The sequence below is a fragment of the Halyomorpha halys genome, unplaced genomic scaffold (assembly GCF_000696795.3).
Source record: "Halyomorpha halys isolate HHAL.00 unplaced genomic scaffold, Hhal_1.1 Scaffold1368.1, whole genome shotgun sequence".
Lineage (NCBI taxonomy): Eukaryota > Metazoa > Arthropoda > Insecta > Hemiptera > Pentatomidae > Halyomorpha > Halyomorpha halys.
Window position 1 is genome coordinate 151,774 of NW_027109134.1, and position 21,920 is coordinate 173,693.

The window sequence follows — 21,920 nt, forward strand, 5'->3', positions numbered from 1 at the left end:
TCAAGAAAAAAGGAACGAGAAAATACACTCACGGTTGCTGATAATAGACTGCTTTATTCTGAATAGTAATCCTATATTTATACTTTCTAGAGTTGTTGACAGAGGGAGTTAGGTATTAAGATTATTATTACATACCCCGTAAACATAACTTATATATATATGGCCCAACGATTTACGCCAAAAAATCGGCACTCATCAAATCATTTTTTTCTTTCCTGACCATCAATCATAAACAAGAGCTCCTTGAATTAGTTCCACGGTGTCAATTATTATGTACTCTGTTTATTTGAGGATTAACGTTCTCATGTACTCCAACTAGAGCAGAAAAGATATGTTATCCTGTAGGTTATCAACCTAGTCTAGCCAGAGTGAAGAGGTCGAGAATTAATCCTTGGGTCTGCCACTACACAAACTTCGATCCGACCATTTCGGGGTCGAACGTGGTTCTTACTCGAAAATGGTATGTTAACACCTTGATGCATTGAGCATCGCAGTCTATACGTAAGATGTAAATGTGAATTGCCTTACGCCTTGTAGCCAAAGATCTGAATCAATACATTAAAATCGAATTAACGCTTTGTTAATAGTTAAGTATTTCCTCGGTTATAAGCAAAACTCATTGTTTCATATCTCGCTGTGCCGAGTGCCGAAGTTCTGAACATTTGAAATTGTTATGTTTCTATTTGGTAATAATTTCTATAGGTTTTTATGTTTGATCAAGGATTTTTATTCAATTTCCTTTAGTAGAGAACACTTTAATTCAATGTAGCACTTAGTCGTCAATAATGGTGTTTAATCAACTTCTATGGTCAATTCATTCTAAAGTTATTAGCAAGCTGCAAGAAGTGAAACATGTTGATCTTAATGGATTAGCTCCGTGCGATGATATTCCTACTGAGACTAACGTTTTCATCAAACATTTTGAAGAAATCATTAAAGAGTATAACCGTCTGAAGACATTTTTAACATTAAACGATGGATCAGAAACATCACTGGATAAATTTGAGCTCTCAAGTACAGGATTATATTATAAGTCGTTTTGCAATGGTGTTTTTAACGTTTTAGAAAGTTTGAATACAAAGTTATTTAAAATTGAAAAGTTTTTTCTACTTGGTATTTCAGGTATAGAAATCCATAAAGAATTTGGTTGTATTTCTGGTGTTTTGTGTGCTCTCAACTCTGCTGTGGAAAAATTGAAGGATGAAAGGTACAGAGGCTGCAAGGTCCTTGATTTGTGTGAAAGTTTTATCAATTCAGAATCATCTGACATTAAAGAAGTATTTATTGAAATTCAACAGTTTTGTTTAAAACAATTTTATATTCAAATAAGGCTTTGGTTAATACAGACATTATTATATGATCCTCATAATGAATTTTTCATCAAGGCCTCTGGTAAATTTAATGGCATAATAGCTCTTAACTCTGAATGCCCTGATAATTCAATGGATTTAAGGAGTATTGGCCAAGAACATTCTGTTGAGTTTTTTTCTATGAAGTATGAAGTTGATGGAGAAAATCTCCCTCAGTTAATACCCTTTTCTGTAGCAGTAAAGATTCTATTTATTGGAGAATCTTTGAGGATGTGCCAGCATGATGAAGTTAATATCAGTGATGATATTATTCATCATTTAGATGCTTGCCACATTACCCCAAAAGATATCATTTCTCAGTTTTCATGTATAGAAAAGTTCAAGACTTTTAATTTGAGAATGTTCACTAACTTTATTGATGATTTGTGGATCAGGGTTAATAGTTATATTAACCAAATTAGTAATGAAGTTGGTAATGTCCATTCCGAGCTAATTTTGATGTGGGAAATTTTTTTATTAGGGAGGGATGAGCTTTTTCAGGAATTTTTATTAAAAGGAGGTCATCTTCTGAGCTCAGATATCACCGTTGTAACAGCTAGAAATCTGAATGTAGTTTTAAAAGATGCTGTCTATAATGTATATCTCTCAGAAAATTGTAATTTTATTGATTCTTTTTATTTCAAATTGCCTAATCGAAGAGCTATCAAGTTAGGCTTGACGGTGTGGTCTGTAATGTATTTAGATTATAAGGTTAAATGGCCGTTAGAATATTTATTTACCCCTGAAGTTTTAAACTTGTATAATAAAGTTTTTAGTTTTCTGTTAAGGCTCAAAAAAGCTCAAATGGATTTAACTACAACTTGTAAAGGTATCAACTACATCCATCACCATTCCGTTAAAATGGAGTTTATCGAGGTCAAGATCCATTTACTTTCCATTGTGAGTAATCTACAGAATTACTGTTTGACTTACGTTATAGCTAATGAAATGAACCTATTACTTTCAAAGGTTAAAAAAACTACTTTGTTTACTGAACTCCAGAAATCACTCTTGCTGTTTTTAACAAATATATCTGACCGATTGTTCCTTAATCAAGTTGAGGATGTTGATAAGAATATCACATCACATATTACTGGTACTGAAACTGTTAATATAAAAATTAATAAATGTTTTATGAAAATTTTTGACCTTTGTGGATCATTTTCAGAGCTTATGGTAAGAAAGATGAATGAAAATGTTATATCAGAATTAAAAAATCTTAAAATAAAGTTATATGAAATTTTAAAGCTAATGTTTTCTCTATTACTCAAAATCGATCAAAATTTATATCACAATCAAAATGACTCGCTCCATGTCTATACATACTTATATCAGTTGATGATGTGTTTAGATTATAATAATTTTTATCAAAACAAATTTCAGTTTGATATTGGAGAATAACTATGCTATATATTTTTTTACATGGTATTCATCTTATGTCTGTCTAATAATTGTATTGTACTAAGACTTATATAGATATTATTTTTTTTTTCAATTATTAATGTTAATTTATTTTAATATAAAAAAAATGTGAATTAAATATTTTGTCATTTTCCTTTTTACCTTCAAAATTAAATTTTAAAATTAATTTAAATTATTAATTAACAAATGTTATACAAATAAATGTATGAAAGTTATTGTTTATTATAAAAAAAAAAACTGATATTAAATTAAAATTCAGTAATAAATGATTTGATTTATTTAATAGATGCCTGTGTTAATAATCAAGAAGATTGACATGACAGTCATTAATATTAAAACCAAAAACTTGGTGACAGTATTTTCAGGTATTTTTATACAGTGAATCGATTTTATACCTTTTTTTAGTTTAATATTTACCACTAATTGGGCCATTTTTTTGATTATGAATACTATTTGTTTAATATAATCTAAAAAGATGTTGCTTACAAAATACAAACTCCTCACCTTTCCGTTGTGTGGGGTTTTAAAATTTTAGATCACAGCTTAAAACATCTTTGTTAGCATCAACTTACAACACAGATGAGTATTTAGACTTCATCTCCATCAGATATTTCACTGTATCTGTTCTTTTCCACTTGGCTGCTATTTTTCCTGTAATGGAACATAGTGGAAACTTTTCTCTCTTATACCCAAATTCTACTTCGATAATGTTTATTATCTTAAAAAGTGTTAGGCTGAGTAACAAATATTTCTTCTTAAATGTAGGTCTTATTGTTAAAATTGAGGAAATATATCTACAAATTCATTCCATTAATACCTTCATTTCTCCTGTCAGTGAATTATGTTCAGATACCCTTAATAAAGGGCTAAGCTGTTTTTTTAGCTAAGGGAGTTGAGGTGTTACATTAAGAACCTTGCAACTATAGTGTCACTGGTTCAATTGTGGCCTGGGGGATAACATTTTGTGGATGTCCCGTGGAATGAAAATTTGACCCCCTGACTCTGGTTAGAATAGGTTAGTTACCTCTGGATAACTCATCCATATGTCAGAAATAACCAGATTAGGGTAATAAATAATATGAACTATTTTCAATCTGTTCTAATTTTGGTATACCTTTGAATTGAGTTTGTAACAATTCACCTTATCAGTGATTTGGATTGTGTATATAGAGATGAATGCATAAAAGTTGAAGTGGATAGAGGGTGGACCTTTGAATAAAATGGGAAGTCTCATACTAAAGGCACCCCGAACTATGTTCACAGGTATAGATGAAATTAATAAATAAAAATAATTGAAGTTAATAACAAATATAAAGACATTGTTAGACCTAACAAAACAAACAATTGCCCTCTAATAGGGAAAAAAACTAACAATTTATTGACAAAAAATTAATTAAATAGAAGTTATGTTAATAATAGAATTTATAATAGGATGTCCTGCAGCAGCATGGACTTCATTCTTAGGGTTGAGGTTGGACTTCCCAAGTTGTAAGTCACTGGTCCTTTAACTGTTGATAACTGGGAGTGGAACTTTTTTGGTGTAATCCTCCATTGACTCCATTTGCAATTGGCTTTCTTACAAACCAAAGAGCATCCACTGAAATTCTTAAGACTTCATTTATTTCTGGCTTCTTACTATAACCCATAATGGGCGTTGATGACCTCAGGGTTTTACGCCCTTAGGCCCTAGACAACAACAACAACAACTATACCCCATATTTTTATTTCCTTTTTTATTCTTTAGTCATTGTACTGATATTTTCCTCGCTGAAGTGCTCCAGTCGATATGTTAATTTTAGTACGTTTCTTTTTATTATTATTTTTATACTATTCAGATGTGACTTTTTTAATAAATATTATTTACTTTTTTTTCTACTATATACATACTATCATTCTGTATACTTCTATGATTTTAATCTTCATTGTATATAGCCCAGAAGGCCTGCAATGTGGGTTGAAACATAAGTGTCAATTGTGACCAATTTCTCGAATAATGGTAAAGGTATTGTTGACTGTAGATGTAGGTCATGGATGTGGCTGAAGAAGAAATATAAGTAAATGTTAACTTTCTTTTATGTGTGCTAACGTTAAAAGAAAATATAACCATGAAAGTAAGGTAAGTAAACAATACAAAATAATAATAGATTTAGTAAAAAAAAAATTATGTATTTCTTACTATCTTTTTATTTAATCTCCATTGCTTTTATACTATCATGATTGTACTTATTTTTTCTTAGACCTGAGAAAGGATTGTAACTGAGACTGGAACATCTGCACGCATTAGGACATTAATACTCTGATTTCTTTCTTTTTCGCTTCCAAACAACTAGCTTCTTGAATAAAGAAGTCTTGGGAAAAGGCTCAATACTTTTTCTCCTTTAACTGAGAACCTTGTTCTATTATATTTTTGTCTAGTAAAACTTTCCCTGGTGACATATAGCTTTTATTGCTTACCTTACCCAAAAATAATGAGGCTAACTTATCAGAATGTATTAAATTTACAATTTACTACCAGTCAGTTAAGAATTATTGTTTTACCATCATAATTATTCATAATAAAGAAAAAAACTTGTTGATACAGGCTAGATAATTACAAAATCCTGAAAAATGGTTTGGCTTACAGAACCTACTTTGGAGCTACACTGGCATCGAGGTTGCTATCTGGACCATCTTGTATACAAAGTGATATTCCCGACAACCATATATTATTACTTTTAGGGTCTACTTAAGCATCTTAACACAAATATTTCTCAATGCATTTAAGCAGGTAACTTGAATGCCTTTACTTTCCTAACCTATCTAGAAGTTACTTCTCTCCTTAATCTTACAATCATAAGAAATAATCCTAGGATGACCCTGTGGCTTTAATTCAGTAGTTCTAGATTATCCCTACCATCAAAATAGCCACTTTTTATTTAATAGAAATTTTATGGGAAAGGTCACTAATTTTAATTTTGGTAAGTTGAAAAATGAAAAAATATAAAGGAAAAAAATAAACTGCAATTAAACATTTATTTTACAAAATTAAACGAAAAAAAAAAATAGAAATGATAGTATCACATAAAGACTCAGAGAATGGAGTTCTTGTGTAGATGGGTGAAGTTCCTTGGAATTAGCATCTTTCCAATTCGTCAATTCTGTTGCCATTCTCTTGTTTATTTATTCAATCATCATAGTAATAATAAGTAATAATAATTATAATATTTTGTACAATATATTCAGGATGACGGCGGGATTTTTGTAGTTCCGGTCATACAGCATGATACGCAGGTATTGTTGGCTGATTTTCAAGCTTTGAGTAATCTAAATAGAACTCTTTAGCAACCTTCCGCCAATTCTGAGCATCAAAAAAGTAGTAAGTTCCCCTTTCATAGGTAGATGTTTTCTCTATGACTCCACAACCTGGTGCTTGCGTTATCCATACTTTCTCTTCCATATGGTACCGCCATTCTCTGCTGTAACTAAAAATGTTTACTACTATAAGTACAATAAGTGAAATCACAGCTATAATTTATTGATAATCAAACATTAAAACTATTGAAATATAAAATTCAGTACTAATATAATTAAAAATTTACATAACTTGAAAGAATTTTTAAAAATTTATTATGAAAATATGTCATCCTCATTTATATTGATTCACTATCATCTATATCAGAGAGTCCCTTAATCCAGAATAATTCAATTTTAATGTCTTTGTTGATTTAATTTTTTTTTTTTTGATCCAGCATGTGTGCATTGCGGCCACTCAGGGCTTATTGTACACTGTACCTTACTCTGTTCAGAACAGGTCAGGAGCCTTTACAAACTTAGATATTGTGTATGGGTCAACCAATTTATTTTAATCATTTCATCTGACACTACAAGTTTATGGGTACTGTGATTTTGAGTTTTGATGAATATTTTGATATCAGAGTAACCTTCATTGAGTACATATAAATTTGGATGATTACAATTGTCACTTTCAACTTATAAAATTTCTCTTCTTGATTAATCTAACATAAAATTGCAAGTTATTCACAATTAGTGGAGAACCAATGGTAGCTTAGCACAACAATTATTGTATAAGAAATTAAACTCTGCGTCGAATGAGTAATATCACATATGTTTCGGTTTTAGTAATATGTCGTAAACCATGAGCTTTCATAAACAAAAAAAAATGAAATTTATCTTAAAATTTTGCCATAACTGGGGTAAAGTACTTCGAATGAATCCACTTGAAATGCATTTCTCAAGGTGCTAAAACAGTAATTAGGAAATTAATCTAAAAGGTAAGGAATTAAAAATTTTCTATTGAATAGGCCTTTTCTTGCCTATAAGTCTTAATGAAAAATATAATAAAAATAAGAATAAAATAACATTAAATTAGGGCTATAAAGTAATAATTTCATTAAGTAGTATGGTTGTATATTGACAGTTATTGGGATAAGGAACAACCATACCATTTTACCTAATTATTACTCTATGGAACTCCTTTAATGCATAATTTAATGTTCTTTAATTTATTTGATTATATTTCCTCACTAGGATTCACCATTTCGGACTTATAGGAGAAAAAACAAGAAGACCTATTCAAATGAAATTTTTGATTTGTTACTTCACTAAATTAATTACCTAATTAGTAACTGTTTAAGGACCACTAGAAATGTGTTTCTGGATCAATATTAGACTCTTATGGAGCACTTTACCTCAGTTTTGGCAAAATTTGAAAAAAAAATTTGTTTTTGTTTAGAAACATACTACTTCACTGAATTAATATGTTAATTATGATACACATGTGACACCGAATTTAATACTGTTTAATTTATTTTCCTATAACTCATAACTAACTGTTTTAATAGAATGTAAACTTTAGATGTTACAGGAAAAAACAAAATCTAATTTGACACTTTATTAAATTAATTATCTAATTAGTAAGAGTTTTAGGACAGTTAGAAATGCATTATTAAAATTATTTGCAGATGTATGTTCTATAGGCTGGATTTCATGGATCACACTCCAACACTATCAGTTCAGTAACATGTCTTTACTCAGTAAAGCCATGATTATACAACAGCATAGGCCCCAGACAAGATATACCCAAAAGCTGTCTAATGCTTAAAACATTATCACCCTGATCCTTGTTCCACAGTAGGGGAATAATTTTGTTACAATTGTAGAGGAGTAAGAGAGTTAACTTGACACAATTGCATTTGAACTCAAAAGGAAAATAATAACTTTAATGTTGTGACAACTCTTGGATCAGGCAGGTGGATCCATTTGGCCAGTTCATATTTTAGGAAAACGGAATGAACACATGCTGATTAGGAGCGAATGATCAAGTGTGTAAGTGGCTAAAAGTTGTCAGATATGGGTATTGATCAAATAAACCAAACTGATATTAAAAGTGTTATGGTCAAGAACATAAACACCCATGTATAACGAGGATGACACCTCATAATTTTTTAAGAAAAGCATGGCCTTCATTAAAACAAAAGTTAGAAGTATTTAAATAACAATTAAATGTTAGCTATTAGTATTAAAGAATATAAATTGTTAAAAATAATATGTGATCTTACAGTTCGGCAGCTGCAGCTAGTTGGAGCATATCCCCAGCATTCGTATAGTACATGAAGAAAAGTAGATCTTCTTTGTATCTTGTTAACTTCAATTGGGCAAGTTTATCCCTAAAAAATAATTTTCCTTTTGTTTAAAATAATGTTAAAACAGAAAAGAAAGAATAATTATAACAGTTAATCAATTTTGATATTAAACAATTAACAGATGGATAAAGTGATAGAGGAAGTAATATTTCTTTTGAAAATTAAATAAAAGAAAAATCATAAAATTAGATACACTTAATTTAAGCCTTAATGTATCTCAATACATTACAAATAGCCTTTTATTACTTTCTTCAGTAATTAATTGTCTATGTAACACTGAAATAGTGTTTAATAAAATAAGTGGTAAATTAATTAAATTAGTATAACTGCATATTCTCAGTATTGTATACATACTCTAATATGTAAGCAGTCATAAAAATAAGATAACTTAAAGATATATTAGAACATATTAAAATGCTATACCTGATACTATGGTTAATGATGTATTCAGGAGGAACATGATAGTCTATGTCCTGCGCCCTCATAGGTGTCTCTGCCCAAGGTCCGCCAAACGTTGGGTAGAGATTATCAGGTGAATTGAGATTTAAACCAAGAGCAGTCAGATCCTGACCCAATGCCAGTGACACCAGGTTAGGATCAGTTTCTGCTGCTCGGATAAACGTCAAAAGACCTACCATGCCAAATTGGTCTTTAACCATACTGTTAGGGATATTCGTAACCTTACCTGTGAATCATTAAAATCGTTCAGTAAAAGGTTCAATGTAGCAGGACATGAATCATGAGAATTATTAGCATTAGAAAACAATGTAATGACTGGATTTCAAGGGAATTAGTTATAAAATTAGTTAGATTTTCATTTGGTGTTTTACCAATAACTGTGCCTAAAAAAAAGAAGTATATTATTCAAAATATTGTATTACGACAAAAATAATCATTTATTTAGATTAATTTACTACACATATTAGCATTTTTTTTCTCAATATAATGTTCGGTTCTTTAGCGGATAAAAATCTAGTCTCTGATAACAAGTTTGGAACACTACTAATAAACGAAATTATGGACTCATCTAATTATAAAATATTTTAACTTTTTTCCCCTTAAAGTTAGATCTGATCAATTATATGATTTTTTATTAGAAATAACACACACCAAATTATTTTCATATACAAAATTTGAAAACTGACATAATTTATGAAGAAGGCTAGAAACTCTAGCCGAAACGTCGGCACATTAAAATAAGTTAATCATACTTATTTGTGTTTCATTGACCGCACCCCCAACCATCTTCTCCTCATTCATAATTTATTATATATTACAATCAATAGATTTTTTATTATATTCTTTTAACTATTAAATAAGATTTATTAAAATCGTATAATTTAAATAAAAACTTCCACTTTTAAATATTTTTACCTTTTTTGCCCAGCAGAGGAAAATTTAAGTTCAGCTGAACTGTTTTGAAAAAGGAATGGTTGTAAATTCCTTAAGGTTGAATAATCGTGTACTATTTATTGACAAAACTACAAGTTTAAGTAAGAATAACATGAGGGCTGTCCTTAGTTCAGGTGGTTAGAAGTAAATCTACCAATCTGAGATCTGCGAGTGGCGGTCCCATTAAATGAAAAACTTGACACCCCACCATGGTTAGAATAGGTTGGTCACCTGTAGATAACCCCCTACATATGTCAGAAGTAGTATAGGCCTCCAATGGGAGTCTTGGCCGATCAAAGGGGGGTGAAAGAAGAATAACATGGTTATGAAAAAATAATGAAGATTGTAGGAAGACAGTCTGAGTGGCAGTCAATAACGGTATCAAAATAGTACCTTTATCAATCTGACAGCCCTACAAAGTAAGACGAAACGTTGGTTAAAAATAAATAGTTTTCTTTTACTATTTTGATACCTTTATTGACCGTCACCCGGACTATCTTCCTCAAAATCTACTTCATATGGTCAACTATCTTCTTCCAAAAAAAATAATGTAGCTAAAAAGTAGATTTGATAGTATATTGCTTTTTTATGAGTGTTATGAAATAACATATTAAAAAACAAAGTCAGCGGTTTATTATACTAGCTTGTGCTGCCGTAAATATGTTAAGTTTCTAATCATTAATTTTCATGACGCTAAGTGGATTCAATTCAAGGCTATAATTTATAGAGAATATAACCCAGGGTATTAGGAATTGAACCCATGTATGCATGGTTTATTAAAGACCATTTTTGCACCTTCCATTAATAATAGAAATGCTTATTACGAACAATAAGCTATGCAATAATTAAAAATAAAATTAAAGATAAACAAAATAATCACAAATATATTAACTGTATTATTAACTAACCATCAGGTGATGTCTGAATTCCCCTCTTAGGAGGCTGAGGAGGTTTTGGGTTGGTTGTAGTTGATTCATTTGTTGTCGTTGTTACCACTTGGGTTACTGTAAGCCTTGAACCCTCTTCACTAGTTGCTTTTTCCCCACTACTGCCCCCAGGTGTTCCTTCTGAGCCAGGAAGAGCTGGAAAGTCTTCGGAAGACATCGTGAATTCCGATGATTCTGATGTAGGCTGTTTCACCATGCCCACTGAGACACAATATCAGAAATAATACAGTTAACAAAAAAAAAACACATTTAAGAATAAAATAATTTGATCAATGATGAGGTTGCATTAACCACAAATAATAATCTTATGAGTAATTAACTAAAAACTTAAATATTTTTAATAATTAAATATCAATCAAAATGATTGAGTAAAAAAAAATCTCTTGAGGACCATATTGAACCCAGATTATTAAAATTAAAACTATATAAAAATATATAATTTTTTTAAATATTATACTACTTTAAACATTTCAGCACTTTGCTTTGGCCATTTTCTTTTTCTAAGCCCTAGTCACATTATTTGGTTTCATAAATACTAGTCTAGGAAGTTTTAGTTATCAGTATAGGTAATTTTTTTCTCAGGGCTTTTCATCAACAATATACTAATCAATATTACACATAAAATTCATTTTTAAAAACACACATCACCGTTAAAACTACATAAACTAAGATTTTCTTCATTCCTATATTGGGCAAGTTATTTTTTATATTATACTTTTAAAATAATTTGAAAACACATTTTAAAATTACCTTACTTTTAATCGCCGGAAAGGCTAGTGGATTGTCAATTTAAATATTTTTAGATGACTGAGGGAATAAAATACTGTTATTTTTTTTGTTTTGTTTTTAAATTTTAATTAGATCAGAGATTATCATAATCAATACAAATATTCAATTATCGGAAAGAAAAATTGCATAAAAGATCTATTTTAACTCAGATTCTATTATTCTTTATAATCTACTCTTCAATTGCTTGCACCAATAAAAATATGTTTATTGACACTAAATTCCCTAAAATATATTGCATATTTATAGAGTTATTTGCAGTGTAAATAATGGGTTATTAGAAAATATACATTATCCTTGCCAGAAAGGGAACTTTTTGACAGATAATTTTTTTAAATAAATACTAACAAAATAAAAATAAAAAAAGAAAAAACAACTATCAAGTAGATAACTCCTAACAATTTTAACAACTTTAGAAATAGGAGTTAGCTAATAAAGTAGCGACCAAGGGTTCAATAAACAAGCCCAGTTCATAGGATCTTTGCTCTAGCTGCTGCGGCTGCAGCTGTGTGTATATTCAATACATGTGGGATTTCTTCTAATAACTTGTATTTAAGACCTCAATGTTGGGCTTAATTATGTTTAGAGTGTAGTTACTTTCAATTGAAACTGATGTTAACAGTGACAATTTCTTGTATAAACATACAAATAGACAAATTTTTCAGCTATATAATATAATTGATTAAAAATTATAATTATTCGTGAAAGATACCATAAGGCTGCTTTCCAGGTTGAAGAGTGGATGTAGGAGGTATTGAATCCGAGGCACCTCCACGATTCGTTAAAGATGGGAATTCTGAGAGATCCAGAAGAGGAGGTGTACTCGAATCCGCACCAGAAAAAACAGAATGGAAATTCGCCATGCTACTTGATCCTGTGTTCGACCCATAACTTCTGCTTGACATCATGCCAAAATTGGCCATTGAACCCATAGAACTAGAATTCCTAGAAAAAGGAAGGGACATTAATTAACAAAATCGCACATATTTGAAAATTAATAAATACAACAGGGAATTTAAAAAAAAAACTAAAAGAACAACATGAATACAACCAGAAAACAATGAATATGAATGTTATTTCAGGTTTCAAAAATTATAATTTAAAATTAAATTTAAAATACATAAATCCATTATTAGTATTAAAATTAATCCATGTTAAAATAAATTTGAGAAAAAAATTAATCATCCATTGCTTGAACCTAGAAGGATGTCTGATAATGGATAGGTTATCTTATTAGGTTGAGTATTTAAAAGTCGAATAGAGTAGAAAAATAATTACATACTAAATAATAACAATTCAAATAGAATAACTATTTGAATTTATTTTATTTCAATTAACTATATCTAATTTACTTATCATTGTTTCATTTTTTTCTGATGCATAATGACTTACTGAAAATTCCCATAAAATTTTGGAGTGTAAGGAACTGCTTCTGGGTCAGGAAATGGAAAAACCATTTTTAAAAGTTTCTAAAGCAGGAAGACAAATTATTCACTCACATAACGCTCCATTACTGACGCTGAAAACTGCTTTTAAAAAAACACTGTCCAGATTGCAAATATTTAATGTTACTGCACTAAAATGTTATTGAGAAGTGTTTTAAATGATAAACATAAATGAAAACAATTTTTAATTTGGTACAAATGAAAATCAAATAAATGAAGGACAGAAATGTTGGTTGTTGTGGTTGTAAAATAATATAAACCACCACTGGAATTATGTACCTAAAAAGGATTAAAGTTGATCTGATTATTTGTTTGCAAAAGAAGCTAAAAGAATTATGCAGACAAGGAATAGTTTCCAAATAAATTTTGTTTAGATAAATGTTATCAACCTTCAAGGTCTGTTATCAAAACTTTTTTACCAAACAAATTCAGTTTGCCAAGTAAATTAGAATAAGAAAACTTGTAGTTAAGAAAAATTGTGTAGCAGATAAGAAAATAGTTAATATTAACTTTCTGGAATGTTGAATCAAATGAAAATTGTGTGAATAAAAGCCTAAAAATAATAAATAATTACAGCTTTATTTTGAGACTACCAGGAAAACTTCATCATTTATGTACACATACACATATTTATAATTAATTAATTATATATAAAATTTACTCTCACTCCCCAAATGATCCTACCCATTATTATTTTTATTTGTACTTTAAACAACTTCATAAAATTTTAAAAGGTACTTAAAATTTATTAAACCAATATAATATGCTTGTATACATGGAATGTAAATGTATATACATGAAATTTTAATATGGAAGAAAAAATGTATATACACGCATATAAGTAAATCTATGTACATATACTATGAGGAAAATAGATAAATTGAACAGTAACTAAATAATAAACAGAAAAAAGAAATAATATAGTTAAAATAATTATAAAATAAGCATCATCAAAGAGATGAAAAAAATAAAATAAAATAAAAGATAATGGGCTTTTACTGAACAGGCTAAGTACTAGCCAACTGTTCCTTTCCATCTTTTAACTTCTAAAATTAACTATATCACAGTTTATTAAAATTAATGGAAGATATTTCAGTTTAGAAGTAATAACTTTCAAAACCTTTGCAATATCTACAGTAAATTCATTTACTTTTTCTATAAATCCCCTCTCAGTTTCCAAATATTTTGACTCATGATCATGAATGCCCTGATATATCATTACAAGATCCACTCTTAATTAATAAAACACACCACATAACATTCTAATTCAAAGTCTAAATATAATCATTAATTAATAAGAATATACATGATCATTGGCATTGATTTTGAAACATGGTAGCTAAAACCAATGTTCACAATAAAGAATAATAAGAATAAAAAGAAAAGTAGAAAGATTTCAATTCACTAATTCTCAATTTATTTTGGTTACATTTCTATCAATCTATCTTATTATTCCATATCATTATTATGAATTCTAAAACATTTTTTTCATATCTATTTTATAGTATTGAAGACATCCTACAAGATTTGGTTGGTCTAATAATATCTTCACTTCAGCTATGATAACTTGTAAGTCAGAAAAATATTTATAACATTCAAAAGAATCCTTGAAGTCAGAAAAGATAATGTATGAATCCAAGAAAACAATATGATTGATAAAAGATGTCTCCAGAATCATGCATCGGTCTTTTAAAAATTTAAATAAAGTAAAAACTGTGTTGTTGATTTTTTCAGATTTAAGAGGGATCACCGTTTAAACAACAATGTGTTGACCTTGAAAAAATATTAAATGAGTTTTAAGCTAATTTGTCATGTTTTCTAGTATAAAAAAATCTAACTATCATAAATAAAACATGTTAAAACTGGAACTGCAGATACTGAAACTATTGATTTGAAACCCAGAAGGATTTGTGGAGTGGAATTAGGAACGACTAATGAAGTGGTGACAAAAAATGGAACACCAAAATTAAGTTTGAGAGTTAAATATAGTAATCCATCATGAAACCATTTTATACCAATGGCCAAACAGTCCTTATCTCCTTTGAATAAAATAATAAAAATAATGATGAGACCAAACTTAATATCTGAGTTAATTAATTTATGATATATTAAATTTTTGTTTGGAAGTAGGTAATTTAAATTAAAGGACAAATATCTTTTGATCCTTTTCTCTCAATTTGTTTATTTTTCTCCGGTGTTTCGACTTTAAGGCCATTCGAGGAGAATCTTAGAACTACTTTGTCCAAGTATTTAAAAAACTTTCCTATCGCAGGCTACTTCACCCAAGTAGTTAATAAATATTTACATTCTTATTTCCTGTCATTAATTATTTTACAGTTTTTTATATTTGAACTATATACAAATGTACAGTCTTATCAAAAAATCTACCTTTACCTGGCTATATCATCAGTCATATCTTCATTGAAGCAAAACATTTTGTTTCACAACAAAAATTAAGATTATCAGGATTATTAGAAAATGTAAGGTGGATTCCAGAGCAAAAATAAAGGAAAATGTATATTTTCTTGTAATCCTAGCTCGCTCATTTGGACATTTCAAGCTTGACAGCACATCAATGAATCAGTGTTTTAATATTTTACTGTCTACAATGAATCCATTATTTAATATGGTACAGGGTATAACTGATCCCACAAAGTGGGAAGTAGATTAGTGATTGAATTTCTAGAAACTAAGGGTGAATCTATAGCTGAATTTAATTGATAATGTGTTATGATTTAGAAAGTCTATTTCATTTAGTTGATTATGATGTACATTGCTGTCCCAGTTGACATCGTAACATTTTAAAAATTGGTTATTTTGAGAAATGCATGTAATCTCAGCAATAAGAGTAAGATTTATACAGTAAAACAGAATAATAGTAAAATAAATGTCATAAAATCTAAGAAAAAAAAAAAAAAGAATTTTGAGATATCACAGTTTTGAACGGTATAGATCTTACCGTTATTGTTTAGATTACAAACATATCTCAAAATAACCATTTTTTGAAATGTTACACGGTTGAACTGGGACAGCAATATGAGGCACTACGGGCCAGGCCAGGTTATTGATGGAAACTCAACTATGCCTGCACAGAGGACACTTTCTCAGATAGTAAATGAACAAACCTACCTGTATTATAAGGGGTTTGTATATGGGTGGAAAAAAGATGTTGGGCAAGCCCACTTCAATCTTTGCTGAAAAAAGCCCTCCTCCTGGAAGTAGACCATACGGAACAGGCATAAGAAAAAAAGAAGCCAAACCAAAAATTGAACATTGTAAATTATTTTGTTTACAACAGTTTGATGCTACACTACATGTTGATGCAACATCTGTATAGCTCAAAAGGGGATGAGTAACGGGGTGAGAAATAAAAAGATGTGTTTCATTGACCCTAATTTACATTGGGTTATAAGTTTAATGGCTGATTATTCCAATTATAGACATAATAATAATAATTAAATAATGATTAGATGATGTAGAAGACTCCAGTAAGTTCTGTACAGGGCCTACCGAATGGATGAAGATCATTGGGAGTAGTGGCATGCGCAATCCCAGCGCGCACTACTCCATGGTATTGTAGGAATCTCACTGCTAACTTACTTTTTTTTTTTTTATTATTCCCCCTCCCTTGCCATTTCTGGCATACGGGGTGCGGGAGCAGTGGCATGCACAATCCTAGCGCGCACTACCCCACTGCTCCCGCACTCCGTATGCCAGAAATGGCAAGGGAGAGGGAATTAAAAAAAAAAAAGTAAGTTAGCAGTGAGATTCCTACAATATTTTTTATGATTATTATGAGAATGAGAGTAGTGATAACTTGAGAAGCAATTGTTTGGGTTCACCACTAAATAATATTAATGCATCAATATCAGAATTATCCTTCCATGATGATAATATGACCTATTATAGCCTTCCAGGACACAACTGTATTCTGAGGCAGAAAGGGGTCTTTTCTATTAGTGAAAGAAGTTACTATTAATATAACAGCAGTCAATGAAATATAAAACAAAAGGTGAAGGAATACAGGATAGGTAGAGAGGACTACTAACTTAAACATCTTTATGAAAACCAATCACTTTAAACAGAATTCTATATCTTTATGAAAACTAATCACTTTAAACGGAATTCTATATCTTTATGAAAACCAATCACTTTAAATGGAATCCTATATCTTTATGAAAACCAATCATTTTAAACGGAATTCTGTATCTTAATGAAAACCAATCACTTTAAACGGAATTCTATATCTTTCAATGTATAGATACAATCCCACATTTATTAACTTTCATTTCTTCCAAAATAGAAACCACAAAAGCAAAGATGTTCAGGAAGGACTGAGCGCTTGCAAATCATGGTGATGGGGTTCATTTCAATCACTTTAAACAGAATTCTATATCTTTATGAAAACTAATCACTTTAAACGGAATTCTATATCTTTATGAAAACCAATCACTTTAAATGGAATTCTATATCTTTATGAAAACCAATCACTTTGGTTCTCATTTCTTCCAAAATAGAAACCACAAAAGCAAAGATGTTCAGGAAGGACTGAGCGCTTGCAAATCATGGTGATGGGGTTCATTTCCATCACTGGAGATAATGTTAGTTTCCAGACTGACCAAATGCATACAAATGAATTTAATAACCTCAAATATTTTTAAGTAGATATAGATGGAGCAATAATGTATGGAAGAAAAATACCAACAAAATTATTTAATAAATAAATATAAGAGATGAAAATAATTTATGAAAAATTTACTTTTAAATATTATCTTACCAGTCTTGTATAACAGAGCCCAAGCCAGAAACCTGCCGCCTTTCAGCAAGTGCTGACCTTGAGAATAAACTTCCTCCCCTTCCTGTTGTTAACCTGCTAGGGCTTAGTTGCCCACCCGGTGTAAACGCAGGATTAAACATCCCAGAGGTAGGGGTAACATGACCAGTTGAAATGGAATTAAACCCAGATCGAGAACCACCCATTGACCGAGGCGCAGGTTGAAGGTTCAGGTTAGCCATCACATCAACCTAGATAAAATATTTTGAAGTTATATTTTATGCATGAAAATACATTAAAATATATATAGAATGAAATTCTTGGTTCTTAATGAAGTAAGCAGTTTAATGAAAATACAACCATTCATCAACATTCAAAATTGTGCTAAACCTCAATAAAATAATTTTTATGGATTATTTGTTTTTAGTAAACACAGTGTTTAATAATTAATCAAGTTTTTAAAGTTATAATTATCAAATAAATATAAAAGCAATAACAAATATGTTTTGGTGCAACTATTGTTAGACAGAATTTGAAAGTTCTATAAGGCATATTTTGATTTTTAAAAACCCAAAAAGTTAATTTTTTTATCATCCAACTCTAAATACTCATAAATAACTAAACATTTTGTTCTAAATCAATTGAGACAAGTGAATATCTTCATCATTAGAGTATTATAATAATGTTTGCCACCTTGGGAATTAGTAAACATTTATCTAACAGAGGTAGCAAAAAGTATTCGAACACCGAGTTTTATTAAACTCCTTTCCTTCCTTAGTAGAAGGAAATAAAAACTTCCACCCAACTTTACAAAATTAATAGAGGTCATGGTTGCCAAATGTGTTAAGGCATCTACTAAATATTCTCAAGTTGCCTATTTGAATCCGGTTTGACTTACATTTCTTGGTGGACCCATCAAATGAATCTCGACCTTCCTACCCTGGGGCTAGAATAGATTTTTAACTTGAAGGATAACTCACCTTTTCTGCCCTAGTTGGATCAAATAATGACATAAGCAACAAATGGTTAATTTTTCATAAAACTGGGAGTGTAAATGCATTTTATGTAATTTTATGTAGCATTTTGAATGTTCCTGACTGTACCTGTTATTGCTAGTTAAGTAACTAACTTCACCAGAATTAATAATAACCAAAACAAGTTACATTTTTTAATCGATCATAAATTAATTAATTTTTAATTGGTAACTACTCGTAATTTTTTTACCTCATTTAGTGCTACGGCCATTTCAACCAGAGGCCACTGGTGAAATTAGTACTTTTTTTTTTTTTTAATGAAATTTCTATATTTTAATTATCTTAGAAAAGACAAGATAAATCATTAAAAAATTGTTTTCAAGCTTGCGAGCAATAAAGAATAACCTTAAAACCAATTCTTTAAAATTATTTTTTGAAAAATTTTTATGTTTAATTTAATGTTGAAGACTCTTTGACGTTAGAGTCAGAGAAGGGGAACTAATTGTCTAAGCATTTAATAACCATAAAATAAATAATAATGTGAACTTAAATCAGTTGCAAAAATTACACCAGGGTAAATGTGCAAAATTTAATTTAACCCACCGAATACCATGGGAAGATAATGGGACTAAATACTTAGTAGAGGTAACTATGCATTTTACCAAATTCATTGGCAAAATTAGCTATAAATTTTGATTTAATTGCTGTAAACATTGTAAGGAATATAACAAAATTAAATAAATGAAATTTCTTAGACATAAAATATCAAGTAGGGACTAGAGGTACCATGGTTTTTTTGTTGGAAAAAAAGTTGCCTGCAGCAATTTTCTGAAATTGATAATGCAAATGTAATCACATGGATTAAAAGTATAATTTCATAAATGTGACTTTGTTTTTTGTTGTGTTTTTTCATGGCATAAAAAAAAATTATGCACATGGTCAGGAAGAAATGAAATGAAGAAAGAGAGTCAATATTTTTCTTATCATATACGGCAAGTTTTTTAATTAAAAGAATAAAAAGTTCCCTATTACCTCAATTTTAAGTGGAAAAGACAATGAGGTAGATTTTATCAAAAAGTAGCAACACACTATTGTTGCGATCCTGGGTCCTGAGGGCAATCAAAGCTCATGAGATCGCAACTGTGACATTTTTATCACTGAAAGAGTTCATCATAAATTAACGTTATGAATTAAATGTAATTATTGTAACAAGGTTCCTAGAAAACCTATTTTAGCATTTTAGACTAGACTAGAATGCTCAATATCACAATACGCGAGAGAATTTTATGCACAGAAAGGTATTCAAATTCAGAATCTTTCTTGTAAGGATATAACAACACTTGATTAGAAATACATTATACTATGTCTAGCTCAAATTACACCAGAGCAAAATTGCAAAGATCAATAAAGTAATCAAATTTAATAGATAACAACTATAACTGTACATGAAACTTTTTTGTATCACCTGCAGAGAATCAACACCCAAACCCAGACCATTGAGAACCAGCTGTTAACGTAACCTCATTACGAAGAAATTTTAGCCAACTAATTTTATTCTTTCTACTTTATTTTTCTTTCTTATATACAATTCATAATAATTCAATGTTGTATCTTAGAATTATTATTTATCATTAATATAAACATGAATAAAGAAATTTAAACTGATCCGATTTATAATGGGGAAAGCGAAACTGAGATTCACAAATATAATATAAATAAATCAGGTTAAACAAAATATGAAGATATTAAAAAATACCATAGACCTTACCTTAGAATCATTCGAACCCCTTATTCTATGCAATGTAGAAGAAGCAAACATCACATCACTAACATTACAGTCCCAACTGAAACAAAAACAGAACATATTACTATGAAATATTTTGATGTTTATGATGGAAGATGAGAAAGAATTTGCCATTACAAATATATATTCAATTGCTGTTCATAAAAATCCAACCATGGAACTTTCACTAAAATGAAATAAATAAAACTAAGGTCTTACTAAACACTTTAACAATATTGAAATACAGATTTAACACAAAACTTAACTGACCAAGAGTTCGATTAAAATGCTACCAAAAATGGCAACATATTAAAAAGTATGTATACGTAATACCTAATTGTGATTACTAACATGTAAATTCAATCAGTAATCAAAGAGATTTCGTCAAATTATTTGTTCACGAAAACAATCAATATTAAAAATGAGGATAATTTACTGAAGATAAAGTGAAGCTATAGATAAATATTAGGCAGGATTATTATAATAGGTGCACATTTATAATAAACAATGGGCTCAAACAGTGATGTCCCAAATACAATGCCAAAATTACAGAGACGTTATTGGGCAAATACAAACATTACTGAGAACATGATTAAATGTTACTAAAAACAAATAACAGTAAGCAGTTTATATACCTTATTTTTAATAAATGCTTGAAATTCATAACCACTATATACATGACAAAGTAACAACATTGTTTATATTCATAGTAAAATAACCTTTAATCAAACTATTGACACCAGGCTTTAACATCTAGAATAAAAGCACACACAGAAGTTCCAATTCAAAGATTTTATTACACCAAACATTGCATAATAAAGAAAGGTAGCAATGGGTATATGACTTGAGGATAGTAAACAACACACTTTAGTAGGGGCTGTAATAACAATATTTCAAGAATTTTGAAAAGAATGGTTCACTGGGGCAAATATAAGTTAACAGAAATACTCAGAATAAATTAAAATTAAGATAATTCTCATTTTTAAGTTGAAACTGGGACTCATGATTATGATATTACCCAGCAAATACTGTCCACACTAAACAAGTGCCCGAACAAAAATTAAATATAAAATGAACTATATGTTACATACATTGAGGTTTATTAAGAATTGTGGGCCAGAATTTATATAGGAAGAGAAAAGCTTTTGACTAAAGCACAGCAACACTAAAAAAATCACTTTAAATCGGCAAGTCAAATGAGTTTAAATGAAAATACTTTTTCCTAACTGCAATGAAATTCATTAGAACGAAAGAAATGAACCTACGTGTTTTAAAAATAAGAATTATCTTTTAAGCTGTCCCAAGGAACAATACAATATGAAACCAGCCATATTTTACTAAAGCAGTGAAAGAAATCGAGTTACATTTACAAACACGGTTTTTCCTGTTTATAATTTTTTTCAAAT

General features: G+C 29.6%; 2 protein-coding genes across 4 annotated transcripts; one reads left to right on the forward strand and one right to left on the reverse strand.

Annotated features, from left to right (window-relative positions):
• Nucleotides 1-387: 387 nt before the first annotated feature.
• LOC112210751 (gamma-tubulin complex component 4) lies at nucleotides 388-2,892 on the forward strand. The gene has a single exon (XM_024360928.2). It carries the CDS (start codon nucleotides 786-788, stop codon nucleotides 2,748-2,750), a length of 1,965 nt encoding a protein of 654 aa, XP_024216696.1. The 5' UTR covers nucleotides 388-785; the 3' UTR covers nucleotides 2,751-2,892.
• Nucleotides 2,893-5,764: 2,872 nt separating this feature from the next.
• Nucleotides 5,765-21,872, reverse strand: Rga (Regena). 3 transcript variants are annotated; one of them, XM_014434423.3, is made up of 8 exons: nucleotides 21,780-21,872; nucleotides 20,500-20,575; nucleotides 17,761-18,008; nucleotides 12,251-12,483; nucleotides 10,714-10,953; nucleotides 8,837-9,098; nucleotides 8,330-8,437; nucleotides 5,765-6,232 (listed from the first exon to the last, which is right to left on the reverse strand). In XM_014434423.3, exons 2-8 carry the CDS (start codon nucleotides 20,548-20,550, stop codon nucleotides 6,022-6,024), a joined length of 1,353 nt encoding a protein of 450 aa, XP_014289909.1. In that variant the 5' UTR covers nucleotides 20,551-20,575; nucleotides 21,780-21,872; the 3' UTR covers nucleotides 5,765-6,021. The 3 variants fall into 3 exon arrangements, with proteins under 3 accessions (XP_014289909.1, XP_014289911.1, XP_014289908.1); XM_014434425.3 differs by lacking the exon at nucleotides 21,780-21,872 and adding an exon at nucleotides 21,606-21,760; XM_014434422.2 differs by lacking the exon at nucleotides 21,780-21,872 and adding an exon at nucleotides 21,150-21,581.
• Nucleotides 21,873-21,920: the final 48 nt, after the last annotated feature.

Bases quoted from the DNA above. Each gene is read 5' to 3' on its own strand.
- LOC112210751 (XM_024360928.2), top strand. From the start codon at position 786: ATGGTGTTTAATCAACTTCTATGGTCAATTCATTCTAAAGTTATTAGC.
- Rga (XM_014434422.2), bottom strand. From the start codon at position 21,193: ATGTATATAGTGGTTATGAATTTCAAGCATTTATTAAAAATAAG. The intron at 20,576-21,149 runs GTATATAAACTG...TTTTTGTTTCAG, and splicing joins AAGCATTTATTAAAAATAAG to TTGGGACTGTAATGTTAGTG. The intron at 6,233-8,329 runs GTAAGATCACAT...AAACATTTTTAG, and splicing joins CTAGCTGCAGCTGCCGAACT to TTACAGCAGAGAATGGCGGT.